Source organism: Elgaria multicarinata, chromosome 1 (genome assembly GCF_023053635.1).
Source record: "Elgaria multicarinata webbii isolate HBS135686 ecotype San Diego chromosome 1, rElgMul1.1.pri, whole genome shotgun sequence".
Classification (NCBI taxonomy): Eukaryota; Metazoa; Chordata; class Lepidosauria; order Squamata; family Anguidae; genus Elgaria; species Elgaria multicarinata.
In genome coordinates this window covers 58443052-58466565 of record NC_086171.1, presented here as the reverse complement: position 1 = coordinate 58466565, position 23514 = coordinate 58443052, and the positions used below count along the sequence as shown (strand labels likewise).

The 23514-nt window shown below is 41.0% G+C and overlaps 1 protein-coding gene across 2 annotated transcripts in view; it reads left to right on the top strand.

The window, feature by feature from the left end:
• Window positions 1–21261, top strand: part of SNX10 (sorting nexin 10) — a 43683-nt gene extending 22422 nt beyond the window's left edge. For both annotated transcript variants that reach the window (XM_063128918.1, XM_063128926.1), the window contains exons 4-8: window positions 3545–3631; window positions 4996–5096; window positions 6013–6111; window positions 18631–18846; window positions 19282–21261. In XM_063128918.1, the coding sequence (XP_062984988.1) occupies window positions 3545–3631; window positions 4996–5096; window positions 6013–6111; window positions 18631–18846; window positions 19282–19363 (585 nt within the window). In that variant the 3' untranslated portion in view covers window positions 19364–21261. The remainder of the gene's footprint in view (window positions 1–3544; window positions 3632–4995; window positions 5097–6012; window positions 6112–18630; window positions 18847–19281) is intronic.
• Window positions 21262–23514: the final 2253 nt, after the last annotated feature.

Genomic DNA, 23514 nt, shown 5'->3' with positions numbered 1-23514 from the left:
GGGTGAATGATTACATTAATGAAGTCAGAGAATGACAAGGTCAGAGAATCACAAAAAGCAAAGTTAGCCTGTTGACTATACATAATATGCCCAAACCCAAAGAATCTACCCCAAGCCTGATTTGAGAACTGGGACAGTGTTTTCATGTACCAAAGGCGCCTCTTTATTACTCAGTAGTTCTCACATTGTGGCATGCCAGGAACCTAGAGGGGAAACATCAGTTTCCAGGGCAAGATAGTCTGGAAATATCTTGACGGCTTCTTCCCCCTCCTGCAGTAGCCAAGACCTTTGTTGACTTGGATGCCCCCCCACCCCCGCAGAGGACTTTCAGATATTCACATTGGATTTGTAGCAATGAGCCCACCCTTACTGCAGCACTTCCTCATCCCAATATGTTTTTTGACAACATCCAGAAAGAAGTGAGGCTTTGTTCTAATGACGCTTCCCTGTGCATGGCGTTAAGGGGAGGGGAGGGGGCAAAAATATTGTTCTCTTCCTCTTCTAATGCCAGTGTAGGATGATTCTCCAAATCCATGGAGATATCCTTGTGTTCAGCCAGAAGTGGTCTGCACAAAATTCTGTGCAAGGGGCTCTGACTGCTCAGCCATAGGGCAGACTATTTGTGCTATGTTGGGAGTCCAAGAAGATAGAGTAAATTTTAAAAAGGGGGTGGGGGGGTTCAAACATTTAAGATAACTCTTTTATATAATCCCCGTCTAGTGAGATCTATTGGTTAATTTTGAAAGACAGATCCCAGAAGGACACCACTTCAGTGATTAATTGATTGAACAGTGGTGATGCTGAACTGTAGGGCAGCCTTCCCCAACCTGGTGCCCTCCAGATTTTGTTAGATTTCAACTCCCATCAGCCTCAGCTAGATGGACAATGGTCAGGAATGCTGGGAGATATAGTCTAAAATATCTGGAGGGCACCAGGTTGGGGAAGGCTGCTGTAGGGGTTGAGCAGGTCTGGTATACAAGATAAATTTCCTCTAAGGCCCTTTCTACACCTAAGGATTATCCCAGGAAAATGGAGGGATCATCCCTGCCTGCTCCCGGGATCCCCTGTGTGTCATTTCCACACACAGGGATGATCCCAGGATGATCCTAGGGGGAAAAGGCAGGTGTAGAAACGGCCTAAGTAATATGTCTCAAAGTAATATTCCTATTTCTAGTATACAAAACATGTAACATTTTACAGGTACATCAGAGGTGGGCAGAACATTTTGCTGGAACCATTGCAGATCCACCAATCTGCTTCAAAAGACATACACCCCCTCCCAAAAAAATTCTGAATCTATGAGTTTGGTACCGTGCTGAACAGAGCTCCAAGTTATTCCACGCACAAATCCACTCCTTGTTACGTTTCTTTATTTCAGCAGTATAACTAGGTGTGGGAGAGGGATAATTTTGCTGCTGCTAAACAACTGAGAGTCAAAATCCATAACAATCCACTGCAAATCATCCAGAGATCTACTAGCAGATCCAGATCTTCCCAATGGGGCTTACACCAAGGAAAGTGAACATAGGATTGCAGTCATAGCTGAGAAGGTTATAAATATGCTGCATCACTTGTGTGAATGAACTATGTTTGGAGCTATTGTGAGTACATTTGTGGATTAGACAGTGACTTGGTTCAGGTCAAGAAACCATTGTTTACCACTATGTAAATGAGTTGCTGCAAACCTAGGTTTGTGCATTTCCCGCCTCCGCTCTTCTTGCATTGTGTACAGCAGAGGGGAAGATTGGAAGCATCCATTTCCAGCTTTAAACTAGTTCTCCAAACCTCAAGAAACTGTGGGATGTTGTTGAGCTTGCTTGTTTTTGTTATGGTTTCAAAACAAGCTAGGATTTGAAATCAAGGTTTCTGAATCCCTGAGTTTGGATGGTCCAGGGAACTATCGTTTGTTTCAAAGCAAAAGTGGATGTTTCCAATCACTTCTTCCTGGTGCATGAAAAGAGGAGAGGGGAAGGGGTGCACAAGCCTGAGGCTTAGTGTTACGTCTGAACTGGGCTGCCTTTACAGGTGTACACTAAGCAATTAGGGCTAGACCTGTAGATATTACAGATTGTGAGATGAAATTCAGGAATGAGGCTTGGACTCCTGGGCCCTCTCCACTTTACAAGTTCATGTCCTGGTTCACATGTAATGCTAACCCATGGTATGGGTTGTTGAATTCTGGGTTGTCGTGAAATGTGGAAATGGCTGTGCTAACAAACCATGCTTTGTTAACAAACCATGTTTTGATAGCCATGAACAACACAGAACCCATTGTTTGTTCTTGGGTTGTGAACTCTGGTTTGTTTAAACCATGGGTTGCTGTTATGTCTGAACTGTGTTTGGTTTTTAGCCAGGCTAAAGAGGCTGTATGTGCCAGTACTAAAGGACTGCAAAGGCATTTGGGATATAGGGAGGGAGCAGGCAAAGGAGGAGGGGAAACAAACAACTCAGAGATTGAGAAAACAAGCCAAGCTTTGTTTGATTATCTGCCAGACAGTCTGGCTAAGGCAACAAATCATGAGCTAAATAAACCATGGGTTAGTGCAGGGCTGGGCAATATGTAGCCCCTGCTACCCCAACAAATTTAGGTCAACCCTCCAAGAAAATCTGCTAGAGCACTGAAAGGGTCAAGTTTAGCTTACAAGTAAGCTAAATTTGACTCATTTAGAGCTCTGTATCTGGGGAGCAAAATGGCCTCCAGACCTCCCAATGTTTATTTATTTATTTATTTATTTATACCGCCCAATAGCCGAAGCTCTCTGGGCGGTTCACAAAAATTAAAACCACAGTAAAACACCCAAGAGTTTAAAACACAATTACGAAATACAGTATATCCTTGGGTTAGCCATCCTTGGGTTAGTGTGTGTAATCCAGGTCAGTGTGTATCAGGACACAAATTCATAAGTGCCTATGCAAGGCATGACAATCCATTGTCATGGAGGCCCTGATTCACATTCAAGATTATTTACACAGGATGGGAATGACTTGGACTTGCACCCCAACATAGGCATCGCCCCATGGCTGGGCCATGTGTGATTCATCCCTTAGAAGCTCATCAGAAGACTTTGGTCTTGTATGTTTAAACAAATCCTATTTTAGCAATAACTGACAGGGCTACTTTACAGTATCAGCAAAGGCTGTTGGCTCCTTGAATGCCATTTTTAAAAACCTTTTTTTAAAATAAATAAATAAAGTGACCTGTTACACAGAGGCCGTTGCCTGTATGAGGCTGATTGAAAATAGCTGAAACGCTAGTTTCTTTGCTTGTATTTCCTGATTGGTAACCTACAGCATTATCTAATTTAGAAATTTTCCTTTGGCTAGTTGACAAGAAGTTTCCCGGACATGTGCTGTAGATAGCTGAGTCATTTTGGTTGGTTGGTGATCAGTTTGGGATTTTTTTTTCCACTTCACAGCTCTTTTTAAGGCATGCAGCTTTGGCCACCAGTTGCATAAGTACCTTGTGAAGAGGCAACCTCATTTGAGACTCTCTGTCCAGGGAGATTTTTATTCCCATATTAATAGCTTTATTATGCACCTCCAGGAATTCGTAACGGTCTTGGTGCGAGACCCCAGGCTACAAAAAGAAGACTATTGGCATTCATATATAGATTATGAAATCTTCATTCATGTAAGTATGCGTATTACATTGTGAAAACGCTTTTCATTTTACAGCGGTTCTGTCCGGGGCTCTGATGACTTCGTAAATATGACAAGCTAAGCCTTTTACAGGGTATTTGTCATGTATGCATTATCTTTTGCGCTCAGAGAATTGAGGCAAGCGATGCTTGGCCATGTTGGTTGGTAAGAATGGGAGTTACGCTCCAACATATTCGGAAGGCAGCATACTGTGGGGATGGCTGTTTAAGCAGACTGTGGGTCTTGGGCCCCTTCGGAATAAGAATCGGGGGGTAGAACAGCCCCAGAAAATGTAGAATATAATTTTCAGGTTCAATCCCCGCACATCTCCACAACCAGGCTCGCTTCTTTCTGTCTCCCCCAATGTGGTGTAAATCTTGGTTGGACTAAATTGTGATTAAGCTAGGGCATTCAGATATTCTGGTTTGGAGCAAGGAATGGATCTGTCACAATTATTATTATTATTTATTGCATTTTTATACTGCCCAACAGCTGAAGCTCCCTGGGCGGTTCACAAAACCTAAAACCATTCAAAGTATAAAACAAACAGTACAAAAACTTGATATAAAATACACATTAAAAATTGATTAAAAACATACCATGCATGATTAAAACATCTTTAAAACAGTCTTTAAAATGTCACAAGCATTGCACACATGGAAAGAACTGGGAAGAAAACCCCATGTTATGCTTTGGATGCTAATTATTTTAATCTGATGATCATCTATGAAGTTCTAATTGTGATCTGATTCACATCCGTACCATTTGCTGAACTCTCATGCCAAGTAGAATTAAATTTTGGGTAGTTCTGTAAAGGGATTGAGAATTCTACTCTAGGAATGAAATTTAGTTTGGGATCAAGGGGGCTTAATAGACCCTTGAAAGAACATGCCGAGGCCTCCAGCTTTACCTATTCTGGCTGCAGCTCCTCATGCTGTGTCAGAGGCTGGCCTTGAAGGGATTTTATTTATTTATTTATTTAGTTTATATCTCTCCTTGCTGCCAAAAATGGCTAACGATAAAATCCAGATTAAAACAAAATATTAAGTGAAATTTAACAGAATAACTAATAGATTTAAAACACAATTAAAAAGCCAAGAAATAAACAGCAAAGCCAACTAATTTAAAACCTCTTCATCTTCAAATCAGCCTAAATGCTAAAGGGCTGCCTAAATAAAAAATGCCTTTACCTTTATCAAATGAGGAACCTCATTTTGGAGCAGCTTGTTAGGTGGCTCGGAAATCTGAGTGTTCAGATCTTTTAGATCCTGGACTGTCAGGTCATTGATAATCGGAAAGTGGTGTTTCTTCAAGGTACATTATTTTGCAGATCAAGCAAGTCCTGTTTCTTTACAGACAAATAGCATGTGTTTTACAAGGAAAACATCTTGTGTCCGACGGCGCTTTCGCGAATTTGTATGGCTTCGTCAGAGACTTCAGAGCAACGCTGTGTTAATGTGAGTTAATTCCAAACCGTTAAAATAGAAGGTCTCTGCCAAAATGGCTTTCAAGTTTATACATGACACAAAGGAAGAAGGACTTTGGGAGGTGTGGGAGGAGAGAAGAAAAAGCCCTGGTTGCCTGTGTGAGGGTTGGGGAGTGAACCTAGCACTGACCATCCCTTTATTCAGGAAGTCACATGCAATGCCCACCCAGTGTGGTTAAGTGTACAACGAGAGGCAAGTGTGAGGTGCAGAAATCCATCCTCAGGAGCCACGTGCAACAAGCTTTGCATATTTCCCAGTTCAGAAAAGGGTGTTTACACATGTCTGCTTCTGCCCATATGGGACAAAGCAAATATCTCTAAATTTATCGATCTTAGGATCTGTACCACTTTGCATAGCTTTCCGTTGGCTAGTCTTTCCTCTGGTCTGCTAGTTCCTTGCAGGTACACTCATTCAGTTCAATTGATTAGCAGCTTCTGTTACTGTCATCTAATACTTCATGCATCTGACCAGGGTGGATAACCTAATGCCCTCCAGATGTTCTGGACTACAGCTCCCATAATCTCTGAGTGTTGGCCATGCTGGTTGGAGCTCATGGGAGTTATAGTCCAAAATATCAGGAAGGCACCAGGTTGCCTACCAGGTTGCCTACATGGATCTTTAGTCCATGTAGGCTTATGCCATAATATATCTGTTTGTCTTTAAGTTGCCCCAATATTCTCTGTAGTTTTTGCTGCAAAAATGAATATGGCTGCAACTAGAATCTCCACCTAAGGTACATGGCTATTAGTTTCGTCAGGTATAAGTAAGCTGCCCTTAGTAACCTCAGATCAAGTTGTTTCCTTCCGTCTTTCTCCATTAGAGGTCAGCGTCTTTTCAAAAAACATTTTTTTAGTACTAATTGTTCCTGTGTGTTGTTTTTTTAAAGGCAATTGCCAGAACTTCCATCAAAAACTCCCTTTTTTAACTCCAATAATCCCCAACATGTGGACCAACGTCGTCAAGGCTTGCAACAATTTCTCCAACAGTAAGTATATTGCTTCCCCCCTCATTTGGTAGGGGTTTTAAGTTGTTTTAATGAGATCACTAATTTCCTGTTCTTCAGCGGTCTCTCATCTCTTGTACACGACAGCCACCTTGTGGCCACAATTGGGTGCTTGCACAGCCTCTTCTGCTTGCATGGAAGGGGCTTCCATACTCAGCCCAAATGCTTAAGAGATTCGGTATTTCTATTGCTGGATACTTTTTGTTTTCTCTGGGATTTGTAATTCCCCCCACCTTTTGAAGCAACATTGTGTGTTAAATACTGTATTTATTTTTGTAGAATTGTGATATTGTCATAAAACTAATTTGTAGCTCTCTAATGTAAACTAGACATACTTTAAAAAGTCAAGAGACAAACTACCCCTTTGTTGCAGTATGACGAGTATTAAGGCAATGCTTAAATAGGGGTAGGATGGGGGCGGGTATGATAGTATAAGACGGTGTACTGTTCTAGTATTAGGACTTTTGAGGTTATAGCCAGGGTGGTGTAGTGTTGGACGGGGACTTGGGAGATCCAGGTTCTCGGCCATGAAGCTCACTGGGTGAGTTTGGGCCTGTTCAGACAACATGCTAAACCGTGGTTACACCTCTAACCCTTTTGCAGCAAATGTTTAGTGAGTGTGCTTAAACCGTGGTTATATAGCCACCATGGTTAGGAATGATTCACATGACACTCTAAGTCATGGTTCACATGACACGCTAAGCCATAATGTTTAGCTCAACATGCTTAATCACTGGCTTAGTGTGTCATCTGAACAAGGTCACTCAGCCTAACCTCCCTCATAGGATTGTTGTGAGGATACAATAGAGAGTGAGGAAGACCATGTAAGCCACCTTGGGTGGAAATCACTTAGCACTTCTTTTTTAAATCCTTTCACCATCTCGTGTTAACTTTACTGGCCATGTCAAGAGTCCAATCTATTGTTAGATTGGTTAGTTAGATTGTAGAATCTAATATATTCCTAAATGTCAATTCAGCACTTCTAACAAATACTATATATGTTAACACCTTATTTGGCTAGGAGAATAGTACTGTAGTAGTAGTGTGTAAATGGTATTAAATACTATTATTGGTACCATCTTGGAACAATAGTATATGATTGCACCCATTGTTGCTCTTGAAATGCTCCAAATGGTTTTTAATGGTTTTCACAATGCCATGCTAGAACATCCTATAATAAAACTCATTTTATGTTTAAAAACAACAACAGAGAAACAAAAATGACATCTAACCCCATCCTTTAAAGCTTCTCATCATTGTCTTCATGGCAGCCAGATTACGTTAAAAGGTCCAGCGAGGAGAGCCCTGATGTACTTACATTGCCTGTAGCTGCCAGTTTTTACTGGCACCGAGGACTTGTATACATAAGCAGGATTTATAACATCGGGGGGAACTGCTAGGATTATAGCTCCTGTTACAGTGTTTAGAGAACTTTGCTCTTCTATCCCATGGTCACATAAACATCACCACACTGATCGTTGGACTGAGATAGGATTTCCCCTGCCACCTTTGGAAGTTGCAGACTGGAAAGATGGGGAAATCCCCAGCAGTGCACCCGTTACAATGCATACCTCCGAGAAGTCATATCTGTGTGCTCTCATGCTCATGAACAGGGAGATGAAGGAGGAAAACCTTGCATTATGTTACTGAACATAATACATAAATATGAATCCCCTGCCTTTCCGTGGTACAGCACTCTGGGGAGGGACAAAGTGCTCTATATACATACTGATTTTAGCCAAAAGATGTAGAGATCTACAGTCAATAGGAAACTGCATGGGCATTATAAGACTAGCATTAAGAAGCCCTGTTGCCCCGCCATTGCTTGCATAGTGCTGATAATAATTATGTGTCCCTAGTGAGCAGCTAATGGTTTTCAGAGAGCCATTTTGAGAAGGTAATTGGCTACGGCCTTAATGCCACCGAAACTGTCCTCTCACAATGCATTGCTCCATCCACAATCCTCTTTTGTTTTTTTGACTCTGTGGTTAACTAAGGGCCAGGTCACCTTGGGGGCTCCCAGTTGCTGACCACTAGAGTATATACAAGACTAAACAGAGCCAGTGTGGTGTAGTGGTTAGAGTGTTGGACTAGCACTGGGTTTTAGTCTCCGTTCTGCATTTAAGCTCACTGGGTGATTTGAGGCCAGTAACTGGCTCTCAACTCCCCCACCTTGCAGGGTTGTTCTGAGTATAAAATGGAGAGGAGGAAGATCATGTATATCACCTTGGTTTCCTTGAAGGAAAGGCAAGAATTAAATGGAATTAATTGACTAATCAGTCATATTGGTGATATCGGTGTATGTGATACAACTGTACAGATTTGGTTATTTTCCCCAATGGGTATACCTGTCAGTTATGACTTGGGCTTGGGTCACACTAGATGACGACCAGCATGGGAACACTGCAGGAGCATGTGTGGCCATGGCTGCGTTAATGGCTGGGAGTGCCATTTGTTTGAACTGCTGCCTCCCCATGGGCATGGTCCTCATAGCTGCCATGATAGCAGCAGCTAGATATAACCACCCCGCCCCCGTGGACAGGTTCATACAAACTGTGTCTCCGCCTATTCAGTAGCAGCCCTACGTGCTCTTGTGGCACTTGAATGGGGAGCGGGGACTACCAGCAACTCTACCTATGCTGTTGTTGTCTTTTCATTAGCATCGGCTGTCTTGTGGAATGCTGCAAAGAGCAAACCTTCTCACAGCTGCTGTTGCTCTTTATTTGGTTTATGGTCGGAGGGTGATGGCTCACTAGCTTTGCATGCAAAAGATCCCAGTTCCTTCCCCAACATTTTAGGTAGGGCTGGGGAAGACCCTTGCCTGAAATTCTGGAGAGCCTCTGCCAGTCACTGCAGACAATACCCATTGGGCCCGTGGCCTGACTCAATCCAAGACAGTTTTTCAGAAACCTGTAATTTTCTTAATTCGTGGAATCTCAGATTATTATGCTCGGAATCACAGGAAACAGTGGAAACATGCCCATTACATTGAATGCACTGTTTTCTTTATACTTTTCGTGTTGGCATTGAATCTAGGGGCTGGATTAGGGGCGGGGTTAGACCATCCTCCCATTTAATTATTTTAAGCACAGTCTTTTGACTCTGTGCAGAGCCAGTGCAACACTGACATTAATGGACTGAAGGTTTATACATAGCTGTTGTTGTTTCAGTGCCAGAAGGCTTACTGTCTGTCTGATTCTTCTGGATTCTTAGGATCCCCCCTAGCCTGCAGTAATAATAATAACAGCAGCAGCATTCTGGTTACTAAGTTTTGTGAGGTTCTGCTGCCCCCCCCCTTCCCACTTGAATAGGACCAGGAGGTACCTGGCCAGACTGTACGCCAAAGCAAACATAACCAGCAGTTGAGCACATCAACATTTTACACTTCCAGCCCACCATTTTGATTGGTAGTGTCTGGCCATGATTGTGCATTTACCTTTCTTGTTCTGCTTTCTTATAGCTGTCTATGATGTGAATTCTGGTTTCTTCGGGCCATGTCTATTCATTGGAACAAATCAAGAGAAAGAGAAATTGCACTTCCTGAGTTAAGGCTGTAGAGAGGGAAGGAAAGAGGCATCCCATATTGGTATAAGTAGTAGCTGGTTAGGTCAGTTAATTAACCCATGATTTGGCGCAGTGTGCATGCTGCTGCCATTTTGAATATGCAACTTAACTACTAATTGTTGGTTAACTGTTGGTTGTTTAACCCATAGCGTCCATGTCCAGACGTCATGAAGCAACCTTTTAAAGAGACAGTGGCACATACCCAGCACACACCATGGCAAATCGTGGGTCAATTAAATAACCTATGATTTGCTGCTGTTAACATCCAAACAGGCCTATTTTTAGAATACATGTGAGGAATTCGTATTTATTCATTATGGAATTCATTATGGAAAAGAAAAATAGTGACTAGACGATGCTATTTAGAGTAGAATTTGGGTCTGCACAAGTTTTGTTTTAAAACCCAAACCTGCCCAAAATATCTCTCAAGGCGATTAACAGCAAAAGGTGGAGTGGATGGAGGAGATGCATTGTTTTGCCTTCTCTGTGTATTGTTTAAGGCAGAATTAATTAATTGCGCATTCTTTTCTGAATTACAGCCCATCCTCCGGGCTCCCCACTCCCTCTCTCTCCTTGACCAAGGAAATAAAATCCTAGAGCAGGCCTGTGCTTACAGACCTCCCTGGGAACTGAATAAACCGGTTAGCTTGCTTACATCAGGGCAAGACGTGAAATCAGTAGGCAAGGTTCAACAGATAACCCCCTCTTGCACACAAGGACGCATGGACTCAACGCACAGGCACAGGGAAATCCTACCCTGTTGTCGTCGTCATGTGTGACCTGGGTCTTAGTTTCTGCTACTTTTTCCATTCCTTTCTTATGTTTAGGAAGGCCATTGCATCATTCCATTAATACAGTTAGTCATGTTTAGAGTAGACCCATTCATTTCATTGGGTTTGCTGTAAGCCTGAGAAAGCTGGCTCCAGCCCTTATTCATTCATTAGAAAAAGGAGGAAACTGATCCTTGTTATAGTGGCCTGCATTTCTCAAGAATTCCTGTTGAAAGCGCAATGTGTGTGCATTCAATAGAGGGCACCAGAACACAGGCTGTGTTTGCTTGTTCCTCTAGGTTTGAATCCTCCCCCACCCTCCACTCCATTATGATACGATGTAAATAGGCTGCGTAAATTTGTTGAAAACAAAATCAGAGTGTTAACCTTCTGCACACATGCAAGCATGCATCTGTCACTATATTGGGTTACCGAAGATACAGGAAATCTTTAGTTAGGATTAAGTTGCGCTGCTCAACCATATGTTCTCCTGCAACAGAACAGTGTGTAATATACCTAATAAAATCATGTTGAAAAGAACCAGGTTTTGGCCTCTGTCCAAACAAGACAAACCACATGTTTTGCTTTTATTAAAAATACTGGCTTTAGCTCGGAGAGAAGAAACACGTTCTAAATCTCACATCCTGAGACTCTGTGAATGGCCTGAAAGTAAACATCTTGAAAACTGCCTTATGTACAAATTGTTCTTATGATTAATTAAAACTTGCTTTTCTGTTCTAGCATTCCAGCAGAGGTTAGAATCTCGAAAAGCTTCTTACATGCAAGTACTCTAGGCTTAATATGAGGCAGGAGCTCAACTTACACATATATGAAACAATAAAATGCCTCTGAGCGTGTACAGACTTCCCTTCCCTTCTGTACTAGGGCAGGGTTCTATGTCGGACAAGTGGGAACTAAGCAGGCCTGAACCGCACACACACACTTTTTGAAATAATGTACTTGTATAGATCATATCTCAGTTCAATAAAAGTGGTGAATTCTAGCATAACTTAAGCCCTGAGGATTTATTTTTAATTCATAATTTGAGATACATGCTCTAAACTTGCTTAATGTGGATTATCTACCTTTTAATGCTTCTTAAGTATCCCATTGTACTCTTGGGGTGCATTTCTTCGCAATTAGTTTATTTTTATCTTTTCTGTTTTTCCTTCACTGCCTCTGTGTGTTTGGCTGTGATTTTAAACAAATCCAAAACACTATATGGGTCTTTTCAAAACCAAATCCAACCAAAACAACGACCCAATATACATACACAAGACATTTATTTTCTCCACTAAATATAGAACATGTCAATGCAAAAGCAAAAATGCACAGTATAAATACTATGCATCATCACACGGGAAAATCGTGTTCCCTTACCATCACTTCTCTGCCCACATTTTTGTCCCTCATTGTTTCTTGTTTCAATAGAGGAAGTAAACAACGTACATGTAACCCATTCAGTGGGCTGTTTTGATCACGCTGCTTCTCCTGCACACAGCAGGGGATAGCAGCAAGTTCCATCTCAAAAAATAAGTCGGACTTACTGGGATGGTTTCTCATTGCTGAAGAAAGCTAGAAGGAGCGGGAGGCAGACGACGTCATGACAGGGACCTGCGAAAATCTGTGTGGGCCCAGTAACGAGTGTGCAATAAAACATGTGCAATAAAATGCTTCTCTGTTGAAGCTCAAGATCTGAATTTGGCTCTGATTGAGGGCTATGGAAAGAGGCGTGAATTTCAAGATGACCTGTTTGGGATAAGAACGTGTTTGATGTTCTGTCAATTCTAAATGCATTTGAACTGATAGGGTTTCCCCACTTGTGTGGGCCTGCCTTTTCCCTCTTCTTGCAGGATTTCTACATCTTGTATAATGACGGTAATGGGAGAGGCAGCAGTGGGAAAGGGAGGTCTGTATCTTCCCCGCAAATAGTACTTTTCTCTTTCCAGCCTCTGAAATCGTTATATATTGGCCCACTAATCACTGCAAAGTCACAGGGGTGGGGAAAGAGGAAGGTGAAAGTATGAGCAACTTTCTCCGCTTTGTTGGAAGGAAGAGTGTTCAGCAAGGACCAGCACGGTATGTGGCCGTGTTTGTGCTTCAGGCACAGGTGGTTCTGTAAAGATAGTCTGTCATCTTGCCGGCTTGTGCTCTGTCTGTGTGCAATAGAGCTGTGAGGCAAGGCATTTCCTGGGTTGCTCCTAGCTTCCCCCAACTGCCTTAGTAGTGACTGACAGTAGCTCCGGCACTCCGTGCTTCTAGCTTCACCACACAGTGAGGTCAGGTGCAGCAAAAGCTAATGCCAGCGCTGCCGTCCTCACCTGCCAGGCATCTCTTGTGTAGCCTACCTGCAGCAACCGAGGCCAGGAAGACTTTTCCTTCCATTGCAGATTTGGCCAGTAAGATCGAACCATACTTGACCTGTAACCTTCCCCATCACCTGCCTCTTGCCATATTTGGGCTTCCCGGAAAGATTCCCTCTACCAGCCTTTCCTAACCTGTTGCCCTCCAGATGCATCTGACATCAACTCCTATCAGCCCCAGCCAGCATAGCCAATTGTCAGGAATGCAAGGAGTTGTTGTCCAAAATATCTGGAGGGCACCGGGCTGGGGAAGGCTGCCCTATACCATTTTAAGAGTTGTATAAAATAGGCATGGCTTCTCCAGTCAGTTCTGTGGTGACAGGAGAAACAAGAGGATTTATTTATTTATTTATTTATTTATTTAAGGATTTTTATGCCGCCATTCAGCCAAAAAAGGCTCTCATGGCGGCTTACAAAAGTATTTCTTGAGGATTCACTTCTACGCAGCTTTAGAAGTAACAGGAGCACCCTGGGCAAGTGGACCTGACAGCCCCGTGCTCTCTTAGCAAACTGTGTTGTGGTTCTCTAGTATTCTGTTAATATTCCTTCCTGATCTTAGGTCCTCCCGGGTTTCTCAACCCCCACTTTCTTCTTTCTCTAGCTCCTTAATTTCACCATCAACTGTTCCCTTAAGACGGTTCTCTCAACCACTTATAACTAGTTTTCCCTGCTTCTTCCATTCAACCCTGGTGCTGTGCCCTAATCCTGCCTTTCAGGTGGTGAGAAGGATTGGTAAATGGAGATCTTCCATGTAAGGGGGATCCCAGTTGGGCCACAATTCCCCCCTCAAGGAGGGGTTCTGTGTGCATACATTGGTGTGGGTTTAAAGCCCCTCCTCATATGTGCTAAATGCATGGATAGCGGGAAGGGGGCAGATGGATAGGGACAGGAGCTGGGTGAACCAGTAGCAGGGCAAGCCTGTGCAACCCCCCCTTCACGTAGTCTTTGTATGCATGAAGTCAGACCATTGATCAATCTAGCCTAGTATTGTCAACACTGACCGGCAGCAGCTTTCCAGAATTTCAGGCAGGTTTCTTTTCTAGTCTTACCTGGTGATTGAATATGGGACTCTCTGTACACAAAGCATGTGCTCTACCACTGAACTATGGCCCCTCCTCCCTGCCAATATATCCAGCATCTCTTCATTGGCTTCCAATTCACCTCAGAATTCAATATAAGCTTCTCCTGTTGACTTTCAAGGCTTGCCACAGTCTAGCGCCTTCCTATCTTTTTTCTCTCATCTTACATTATTGCCCCGCTTGTGCACTTAGCTCATCAAATGCCATGTTTCTTACCCACCCAAGGATCTCTACTTCTCTTGCTCGGCTTCGTCCATTTTCTATTACTGCCCCTTATGCCTGGAATTCTCTTCCAGAGCATTTACAGAACACAAGTTCAATTACTGTTTTTAAAGCTCAATTGAAAACTTTTCTTTTTTCTTCAGCTTTTAGAACTTGACTTTGTTCTTACTTTTACACTGTTAGTTTTATTGTCCCCTGTGCCTATTTGGTGCGTTCTCTTCCCTCTCTTATTGTTTTATTATGATTTTTATTAAATGTAAGGGTGTTGCTGTTTTATTCTTTTACTATGTACAGCACCATGTACATTGATGGTGCTATATAAATAAATAAATAATAATAATCTCGCATCTTTAGACCCTCTGAGAGGTTTTTTTCCTTGCAGCACCATTTTCATAGGCCCTTCCTTTCATCAAGTGTGTCTTTTCTGTGCTTTAATGGAAACTGGCTGTCTCTATCTGCTCTTATTGTCTTGTTTCTCAGCTGCACTTGCCTGCTTTGTCCCGTTTCTCCAGCCACGCTGCTTTGGGGCTTCTTGCCTTTTACGCTTTTCTACTTCTCAGGATTTCTTCCGAAGTCAGTTGTTTTGCAAACTTTCCATTGTGGAGTGTGTCTGTCATTCCCTCAGCAGTTAAAATCTTTGTGAATATTCCAAAGCATTGATAGCAACTCGTCCAATTGCTGCCAGAGGCTTCATCGCCACCCTAAAACCTTTAGCACATTATAACATAGATTATGATGGAGCATAAGGAAAGTACTATTTTAGGCATATAGAAGGCATACAGTATTGTGATTAGAGGTAAAAAAATAGTACCTTAACAGCCCAATTCTGTGCACATAGGCTCGCCTGAGCCCATTTAAACCAGTGGACTTAGATGTGTCTAACCCTGCATAGGATTGGGTTACAAATTGTGCTCTGCAGACTGTGAAAGATGCTCTCTTGGCAGTCCTCCACCGCCTAATGAACATTTGTGATAACTGAAGAAGGCCCAGTTCGGATGTCATGATCTCAGGCTGATAAAGAAATGGCCACACACATCCAGCTTCAACACTTTTATCCTGGTTGTTAAATCACACTTCCCCATAATGTCCAAACTACTTTAAGCAAATCTAGGATCCCCTCAAATATGAGACAAAGGACATGGTAACAGTACATGTATTTTAATTATACCTTTCTAGTAGTAGACCCTATTCATGCAAAAGGCAGACATTAAAGTTGCCTAGGGAGGGGGTGGGAAACTGTATCCATATTTCAGTTCGCCGGTTGGCTCTTGCTTGATTTGTTTGCATTTCTAGGTGACTGTACCTGTTTAAGGAACATCTTTCTGATTTATTATTTCTGGTCTCTTTGTTTTGTTTTGTTTTGTACCTCCAGATGGCACTGTTAAGCAAAAAAGAAAATAACTGTAAAATAATCAATCCAATGTAAAATAAAATTGGAAATTGAATTATAGTTGCGGGGAGTGGGGCGGACGGTAGCCTTGAGGTGCTGATCAACCTGTACTCTTATCACTTTTGTTTGCTGTTCCCATATGTTAGGTTACCAGCAAGTTAATAATAGTGCTTCAGCAGTTCAAGGCTTAGCAAAATTGCACTGGACATGAAATAAAGCTAAAATGAATTTCTGTCCAATATCATTGACATTAGTGCTCATTACTTTTGTGGTCCAATGCCTCAAACCATCAAAAATCAATTTTAAAGATTACCCATTATTTTATAAAGAAAATAAAATACATTTCAAACAGCAACAAAGCAGTAACTGTAGTGTAATCTCATGTACAGTTACTTAGGTTTTAGCTGGGTGGTATAACCAAACTACTGAAGGCAACATTTTTAAAAAATCTTCTCTCTGCTGAAAGCTAAATTGTCTGCATGCTGTGTTCAATAGTCAATAGTTTTTGTTCTGAATTCTGAATCTTAAAATATGGATGCCATTTTTATAAAAAAATACAACAAAATAAAAGTGTGACATTGCTGCTGCAATATGCAATATGCACATTTGAATCCAGGACTTTATTTTTCAGTGGAGTTCCTTTTTGTTAATGTTTGTTTGTGATTTCCTATATACCAGGAGTCAGTGTGAATTCTGGCTTGAAGTCCTCAAAGTTACTGCTGTTGTCAAGAAAGGTTTCGGAGTTCAAATTTGGGGCATGATCCTGTCAAACCTAAGTACTTCTTAAAATCCCAGTGATACTGATTAAAAAGTTAAGCAAGTGGGTAAATCTCCCACTTAAAATGCTTAACTTCAGGTAGATTGTGCCATTGTTTATATTGCATTGATTGAGGTGCGTTGGTGTTAAGAAAGATAATCTATAATCTGAAGAAAAAAACACACCAAAAAACGTTATAGTAGTGTGTTTTAGGAGGTGGTGGTTGCTGTTTGGATATTTGAGAGTATGAAACGGTTGTTGAGAGTATAAGAGTAAGCTTGATCCAAGGGTTTGTTTCTCCCCCCCCCCCCCATTGCAATCTGAGGTGTACATTGGCATGTGTGACATATTAAATGTTCAGGGCAATCAGCCCAATCTACTGGAGCTCATGGCCATACGGGGTTCCTGCAAAATCCTTTTACTTATTTCACTGTGCATGCAACTGGATAATAGATTGGGGCAGGCTAATGTGCTTTCGTGTATATTTCCTGATTCTCCTTGAAAGTATCCTTTGGCCCAGTATTTAACATCTCTAGACTCTGATTATTCATTTTAAAAAGAAAAAGTGAATTCCCATCCCTCTTAGATTTAGAGAATACCTTGGATTTAGAGAATAGCTATGTGAGTTAAACAAGGTTGTAAGAGGGCAGGGCTGCAGGACCTTGCTTACCTCCCAGGCAACTTCATTCTCTTGCCCTGATGACCACCTACCATAGAAACAGGATAGAGGGAAATGTCCTTAACCTTCCACCTTCAAAATGTGTGTTCAGAGCACATGCTCAAAGTGGGGTTGCATGGATCCTTTTCCTCATCAGACGGACATAATGGAGCCTGGCCTGGCCATCATCTCACACACACACACCCCGCCCACTTCATGCACTGCATACAACCCTCATTACTTTTCAGTGTAAATACTGTATGTCAGCCTTTCCTCCAGGCATGTTGAACTACAATGCCCACCATCCCCAGTCAAAAGAGGCCTGTTGGCTGGGGATGATGAGAGTTGTAGCTGACATGTCTTGCCGAGGGTTGGAAAGTGCTAGGTTGAGGAGGGCTAATGTCTGAGATATTTCCAGTGTTAACTCTTATTTATTGACCTGATAGGCTTCAGATAGCTAATGACACATTATGTTGTACCATGCATTGGCCCCTAACAGAGAAAACTTAATAACATTGTCTAATTTTAATAGGTTTAGCTCAGTGTGGTTATTCTGAGACGGAAAACCAGACTATGCTTTGATGTTATCCCTGAGGGTGGGGTGGAATGGGGTGAGAGGTTTGGAGGACAGCTTTAGTTATTCATATTAAATTAATGACTTTTCTTGCAGAAAATTTGTATTCTTGCCAAATTCAAGCTAGCGTCCTGCAATTCTTTACTTTGGCAAACTCCTGTTAGGTTTTTGAATTGTGATCAAAAGGAAGTTAACATTAGAAACTATTAACAAACTAAAGTCAACAAATATAAATTAAAACACCTAAGGATCTAAGCTATTTTGGTTTTTAATACATATGAAGTAGTATTTTTAGGGCCTGACTCTGCAGATAATGGGAGGGTACATCTGCAAATATATTTTTAATGTTCCACGAAAGAATAGATTGTATGGATAGTTCACATGGTGCAAACTGGATAGTTCTTCTGCATTTTTGTAGCTGCAGAAATAAAATTCTGCCCTTGGTGAATATAATTTATGCTAGCTGCGCATTTGATTGCATCACCCATTATATACTGAATTGAACTGTTTTATTTTAAAATTATATGCTGCAATTATTATTTTTCAAAATAACTGAAATGAAAGGTTCCTTTCCCCAATTTTCTCTAATTATTTTACCAACCTGTGTGAAGTTTAGATATATAATAATTGCATATAACATTAAATTAATAAATATCTGTAAAAATATATTTGCACCTTAAATAATTTCTATTTTACACAGGCATTTTAACATTCCAAATTCTATAGTGCCTCTTACTTGCTGTGCTAATGTTTTACCAGGTATACAAAAGTTATTGATTGTGAACCAGTTTCCATAATAGTAGGTCATTTACCAACCCCATCCCCCTTCACCTCAGCCAAAAAAGTAATTGATCCACATGGTAGTAACAGATGGTTAAATGGAAAAAAATGTCCTTGGAATTATTCTTATAACAGATGTTCATAACTATTAGCTTCATGTTTTACTCACCTAAAATTCCAAATAATTTAATAAAGATAACACATGTTCAATCACATTAGTATTTATACTGCATTCAAAACTGCACTGGGTGCAAGTTAAAAAAAATAACAATGTAAAAGCAAGACAGTATTAAGTAATTGATCTTGGAAGGCATTTCAGGTTTTGGATTTATTTTTTTGTAAAGGATTCTCCAGAATACACTACTGCTTTCAGATAGTAGACTTCACCTCTTCGTACAAACCCAGCTGAGTCCAGAAGAGATTGAGGCATGCGTATCCGGACACACGAAATATTCTGTTGCTGAAGCGATCCATGAGTTTGCCTGTTTGAAACGGCGGTTTCCTGTAGAACGTGAAGAGAGGAAAAAAGAGGAAAATTATGCAGATTCAGATTCTGAGAGGTGACTTCCTTACATTCTGCTAAACATGCACACATGATGATAAACACACTTCACTTTTGTTGTTGTTGATGATGCAATACTAAGATAATGAAAAAATTAATTGACTGAGATTTTATTGAGCTGTGACAGCTCATCATAGAAGTCTTCACATACACCTCCACACTGAATTAATGAATGCAGTAGAAATTCAATTATCTGCATTCTGATTATGTGAATTTCATTTAGTCAGACTTGAATTATTCGCGTTTAAATTATCTCGCTAAAAAAATATCCAACTGCACTCCAAATGGCTAATTAAAAGTCCAAATTTCCTGTCTCTCTTTTGTGACTGGGGATAATTAAAGTTCTCCTCTGTTACTCAGGCTTTGAGTGTGTTGTGAAAACCAATTTCCTCTCTCTTTCTCTCTCTCTCTCCCCACCCCCCCTTCTCTGCAGTTCATCCTCAGGGCTTGGACACAGCAGTGATGATAGCAATTCACATGGATGTAAAGGAAGCACAGTTCCTGAAGAACCCTGAATTATCATTTGTACATGGCCAGCACTGAAATGACAGATATAAACTTCAAATTGTGGTTGAAAGTTGCATGTGACATAGATGTGCCATCCACCCAGTTGCCAAAGCATGTCTTTTCTCAGTTTTTGAAACTGTTTGTTTGTTCATTCATTCATTCATTCATTCACAATGTATGCATTAAAGCCTTTACAATATTGAATGATACAAATACTGCCTGTGGCGAGACACCTTAAATAAATGAGATTTCTTCCATGTGATTCTATGGAGCTCACTGTAACGGAGAGAAAGGGGTATATTTAGATGCTTTATATTTGAATATTTAACTTCTCAAAATTCACAAAATGTATTTTCATTTGATTTTCTTTCTTTTTTTACAGCTGATGTTAGCTACCTAACTCAGTTATAAAAACTAGACTTCTTATCGTAACTAACACACAGTGCAACACTATGCATGTTTACTCAGAAGTAAATCCCATTGTGTTTAATGGGCCTTACTTCCAGATAAGTGCATAGGATTGCAGCCAGAGGAATAAGTGACCAAATGAGTTTTCTAGTGAACTTGTTGAAATAATACCTTTCATCCTAAAAATAATTGTTGGCTACAACGTTGTAGCCACAGTTACAGACTACTATCTGGGACAGGGTTAGGCATACTTAAGGCTAGTTGAACTCAATAGACTTAATTGTGCCTATCCATAGTGAACTGTGGCTACAGGCCATGGTTTGTGTATTGCTCTTTGTTGTGACCAAGAAACAGTGTATTGTGAAAGTGTGGGTAGTTATATTTTAAAATTGATTTTAATGTGAACTTTCTTTGACAGAGATGTAGCAATGAGGAATAAGAAGGAAAAGAAGATTTTAACCAATGATAACCAGAAAGAAACATCTAGGTGGTCAAATAAAAGTTTAATCTTGCAGAATTTATGTTTAAATTCTGCAGTGAGGTAACTTTGTAAATTCATTTAGTTTCATTAGCACCCCATCCAAACATGCATTTACTAGGGGAAAAGTTCTACCCAAATCAAGTAAATGTTTTTTAAATACTGGAGTAAATTTGGGAGATGAGAGTTGGAGAGCAAGTACGCAAGTAACTTTTTTGGAGCCAATGGTCTTTTTGTTGTTGTTCATGTCAGCATTTGCACATCAAAGTGTCTTGTAGTTCACCTTTCTGTTGAATTGTACATATACACACCTAGTCCTAATCACTGAAGGAGATACCTGATGCATGCTTCAGTAACTTTTAGAAAATTTAATTAAAGCTTGTTACTGTCAAATGAACAAAAGACTGCCTTAAACGTTGGCTGAGAAAGAATGAACTGGAATAAGATGTAATTGTTTACTTTAAAATTATTTGTATCTGTGTTTGTTATAGTTCGTCTGAAGCAATTTCTGCACTTTAAATTTAGTAGGCTGCTAACATTCAGTATACAAAGCCTAAGGACCTCTTTAACACCAATGTGATGCCACTTACTAGATGCCCGCTCAGGACCCTAGAGTAAGGCAGATGGAAGGTTTCAGGTCAACTTTTCCAGTCAAACGTTATCTTAGACCAGCCTAATTCAGTCATGAATTGCTGGATTTGTTATAGTGTTGTCAGCTTTATCTCTCTCATTTTGTGTTGAGACGGAATTATTTTCTTCCTGTATGTTGGACAGCTGCCTTTCACACTGCCAGTGCAATTCTATATATGTCTACTTAGTAGTAAGCTACATTGAGTTCAATGGGCTTTACTCCCGGGTAATTGTGTACAGGATTGCGTTCTGTGTCTTTTATGTATGTTTTTGTATACCAAATATTAGTGAGATACCTAAATGCTGACTGTTCTTTGTGTTCTACTGTTTAACATGTCTAGAAAGTGTTTGTATTTTGTCAGATTTTAAAATAAAATATTCTGTATGTAATTTATTGTTTCCTGTCTTTAAATGTCAGAAGCTGATTTGGTTCATTTTTATATTCATAGTCTTTTAATGATGAGATTTTCTCCAGTATTTCAGCTGCAATCCTGTTCCCACTTCCCTAAGAGTAAGCCTCATTGAGCTCAATGGGACCCTGCTAAGCAAATATGTATAGTACTGTGCTGTTAATTTTCTGAAAAGATTCCGTGGCATCTTCTACATTAACCCCCCCCCCACACACACATTTCTATGTCAACTCACACACACTCCACCCCTTTTCCCTATTTTTAAAAATACATTATAGTTTGTCTTTATACAAAATATAAAGCAGGGAGAGGGGGAAAGTAACTTATTTCCATGTTTACATCTTTGCATTATGCCATGCAAGTTACCAGCTCTAAGATTATATATGTGTGTGTGTGTGTATGTGTATGTTCTTGTTCAATATCTTACAGTAGTTGGAAGCAAAAAGGCAAATCTTAAAATTTACACTATACATAAAATACATTCTTGACATAATGAAAACAAATATGCATTAACCTGCTATGTGGAACAGCTTTTGAAAGAAATAAAACCCATTTTACGCATTTTAATTATACATCTCATTTTTCTTTATCAGATCACTTAAATTTATGTGTAAATCTCCCCAACCACACTTAACAAAAAACATAAAGTCCTTTGGTTTCTGATAGTTACAATAATACTGGCAAATTGTTTTTCTCCATAATAAAATCAAGTATTTTCACTTAATGTATACTTGTTCTAGCAATGATACATCCAACTTTGCTTCATAGTCAATTTTAAAGAATACCATCCAATATGAATTTGTATTTCTTTTTAGCAAAGGCCTAAAAAATCCATATTGACAAAGAAATGCATCTGCTTTTAAAAAATAAGACCAAATTGATTGTTTGCCTTTTTTTTAGTTGATCACAACACACAGAATCCTTAAAAGAGGAAAGAATTCTATATACTCTTCTTTAAAAAAAAATTGAAAATTCACCGATTGGCTGCTACAGCATCTATATATTACATTTTGCGCACTCTCTTGTGCATCACTTTAAGTCAGTTACAAATAACTTGACACAAAAGTGCCAGTTTTGCCTGACATTGCCACACACATCCCTTTTAAAAATTGGCTAGCTCATGTTCAACATCAAATAGCAAACATCAGAAACACACAACTATAAAATGAGGGTGGGTGAGAAGGGAATCAATTTGTGAAGGCAGCGTTTCTCTAACTTTCCAAACGTTAAAAAAGAAGGGGGGGGGAACCCTTCAAAGTAACCCTTTCCCTGCCAGACTCCTAAGACATACACGTGCACACGGGCAAACTTAAGTGCCCAAAAATGTTCCATCTTCCCCCACTTCTCCAAATTCTCAACATCTTTCTTCATAGGTTAGCTGCTTCTCCAGGTGGATGGGTTTGTTTGTTTTTCCTGGATAGCTGACTTGTCAACAGTGCTAGTTCCTGCCATTTTGCTTGCTTTTTACAGTTGCCCCTGGATCCACGAGTTCGAGAACCCCTTCCCTCTCCCCAGGCACGCTAACTTTTCCCATATACACCCACCCACCCCACTCTTAACCATCTGTCTTCACCCTAGGAGCAAAACCCAGGAATGCCTAGTCATCAGCAAACCGCCTTCTTCCTCCCTCCCACTCTGGTGCTCCTCTAGGCAGCCTTTTGCACCACCTGGAGTATCAGTCTGCCGGTTTTCTTACCTCAGGGCCTTGATCCACTCTTTCTTCCAACCCCGCCCCCCCCCCTCCGCTCCCTCTTCCACCCCGCATGTTGGACTTTTTTTCCCTGCAGCTGCAAATGCTGCGCGCTGAACTGCCGGCGTGAGCAGCGCGCTTGCTCAGCAGCGGCTCCCTCCTTCCCTCCCTCGCTCCTTCCTCCCCTCCCTGGGAGTCTGTGTGTTCCAGCGCCCTCCATGGGTGTCCAGCCTCCGCCGGGGGCTGTCAGGTAGAGGAAGCGAGAGAAGCCTGGCGGCCTTGATCCCGTAACCCATAGCAACGGCCCAAATAAGGAGGGGCGGGGGAAGAGGGTGTGTGGTGCAGGGGGAGGGGGTGAAGGCAGGAGATGCAAGCCTTTAGCTGCAGATCATCAGAGCCCGCGCACCGCTGTTCAAAACTTCCATTATATCATCTATATAATCAAAATCCATATAGTGTAAGCCAGTGGAGGCTGGTGGCTCCGACTCCGGTGGGGCTATAAATCCACTCTGGGTTTCAGTCAGAGCTCCAAAGGAGCTGTCC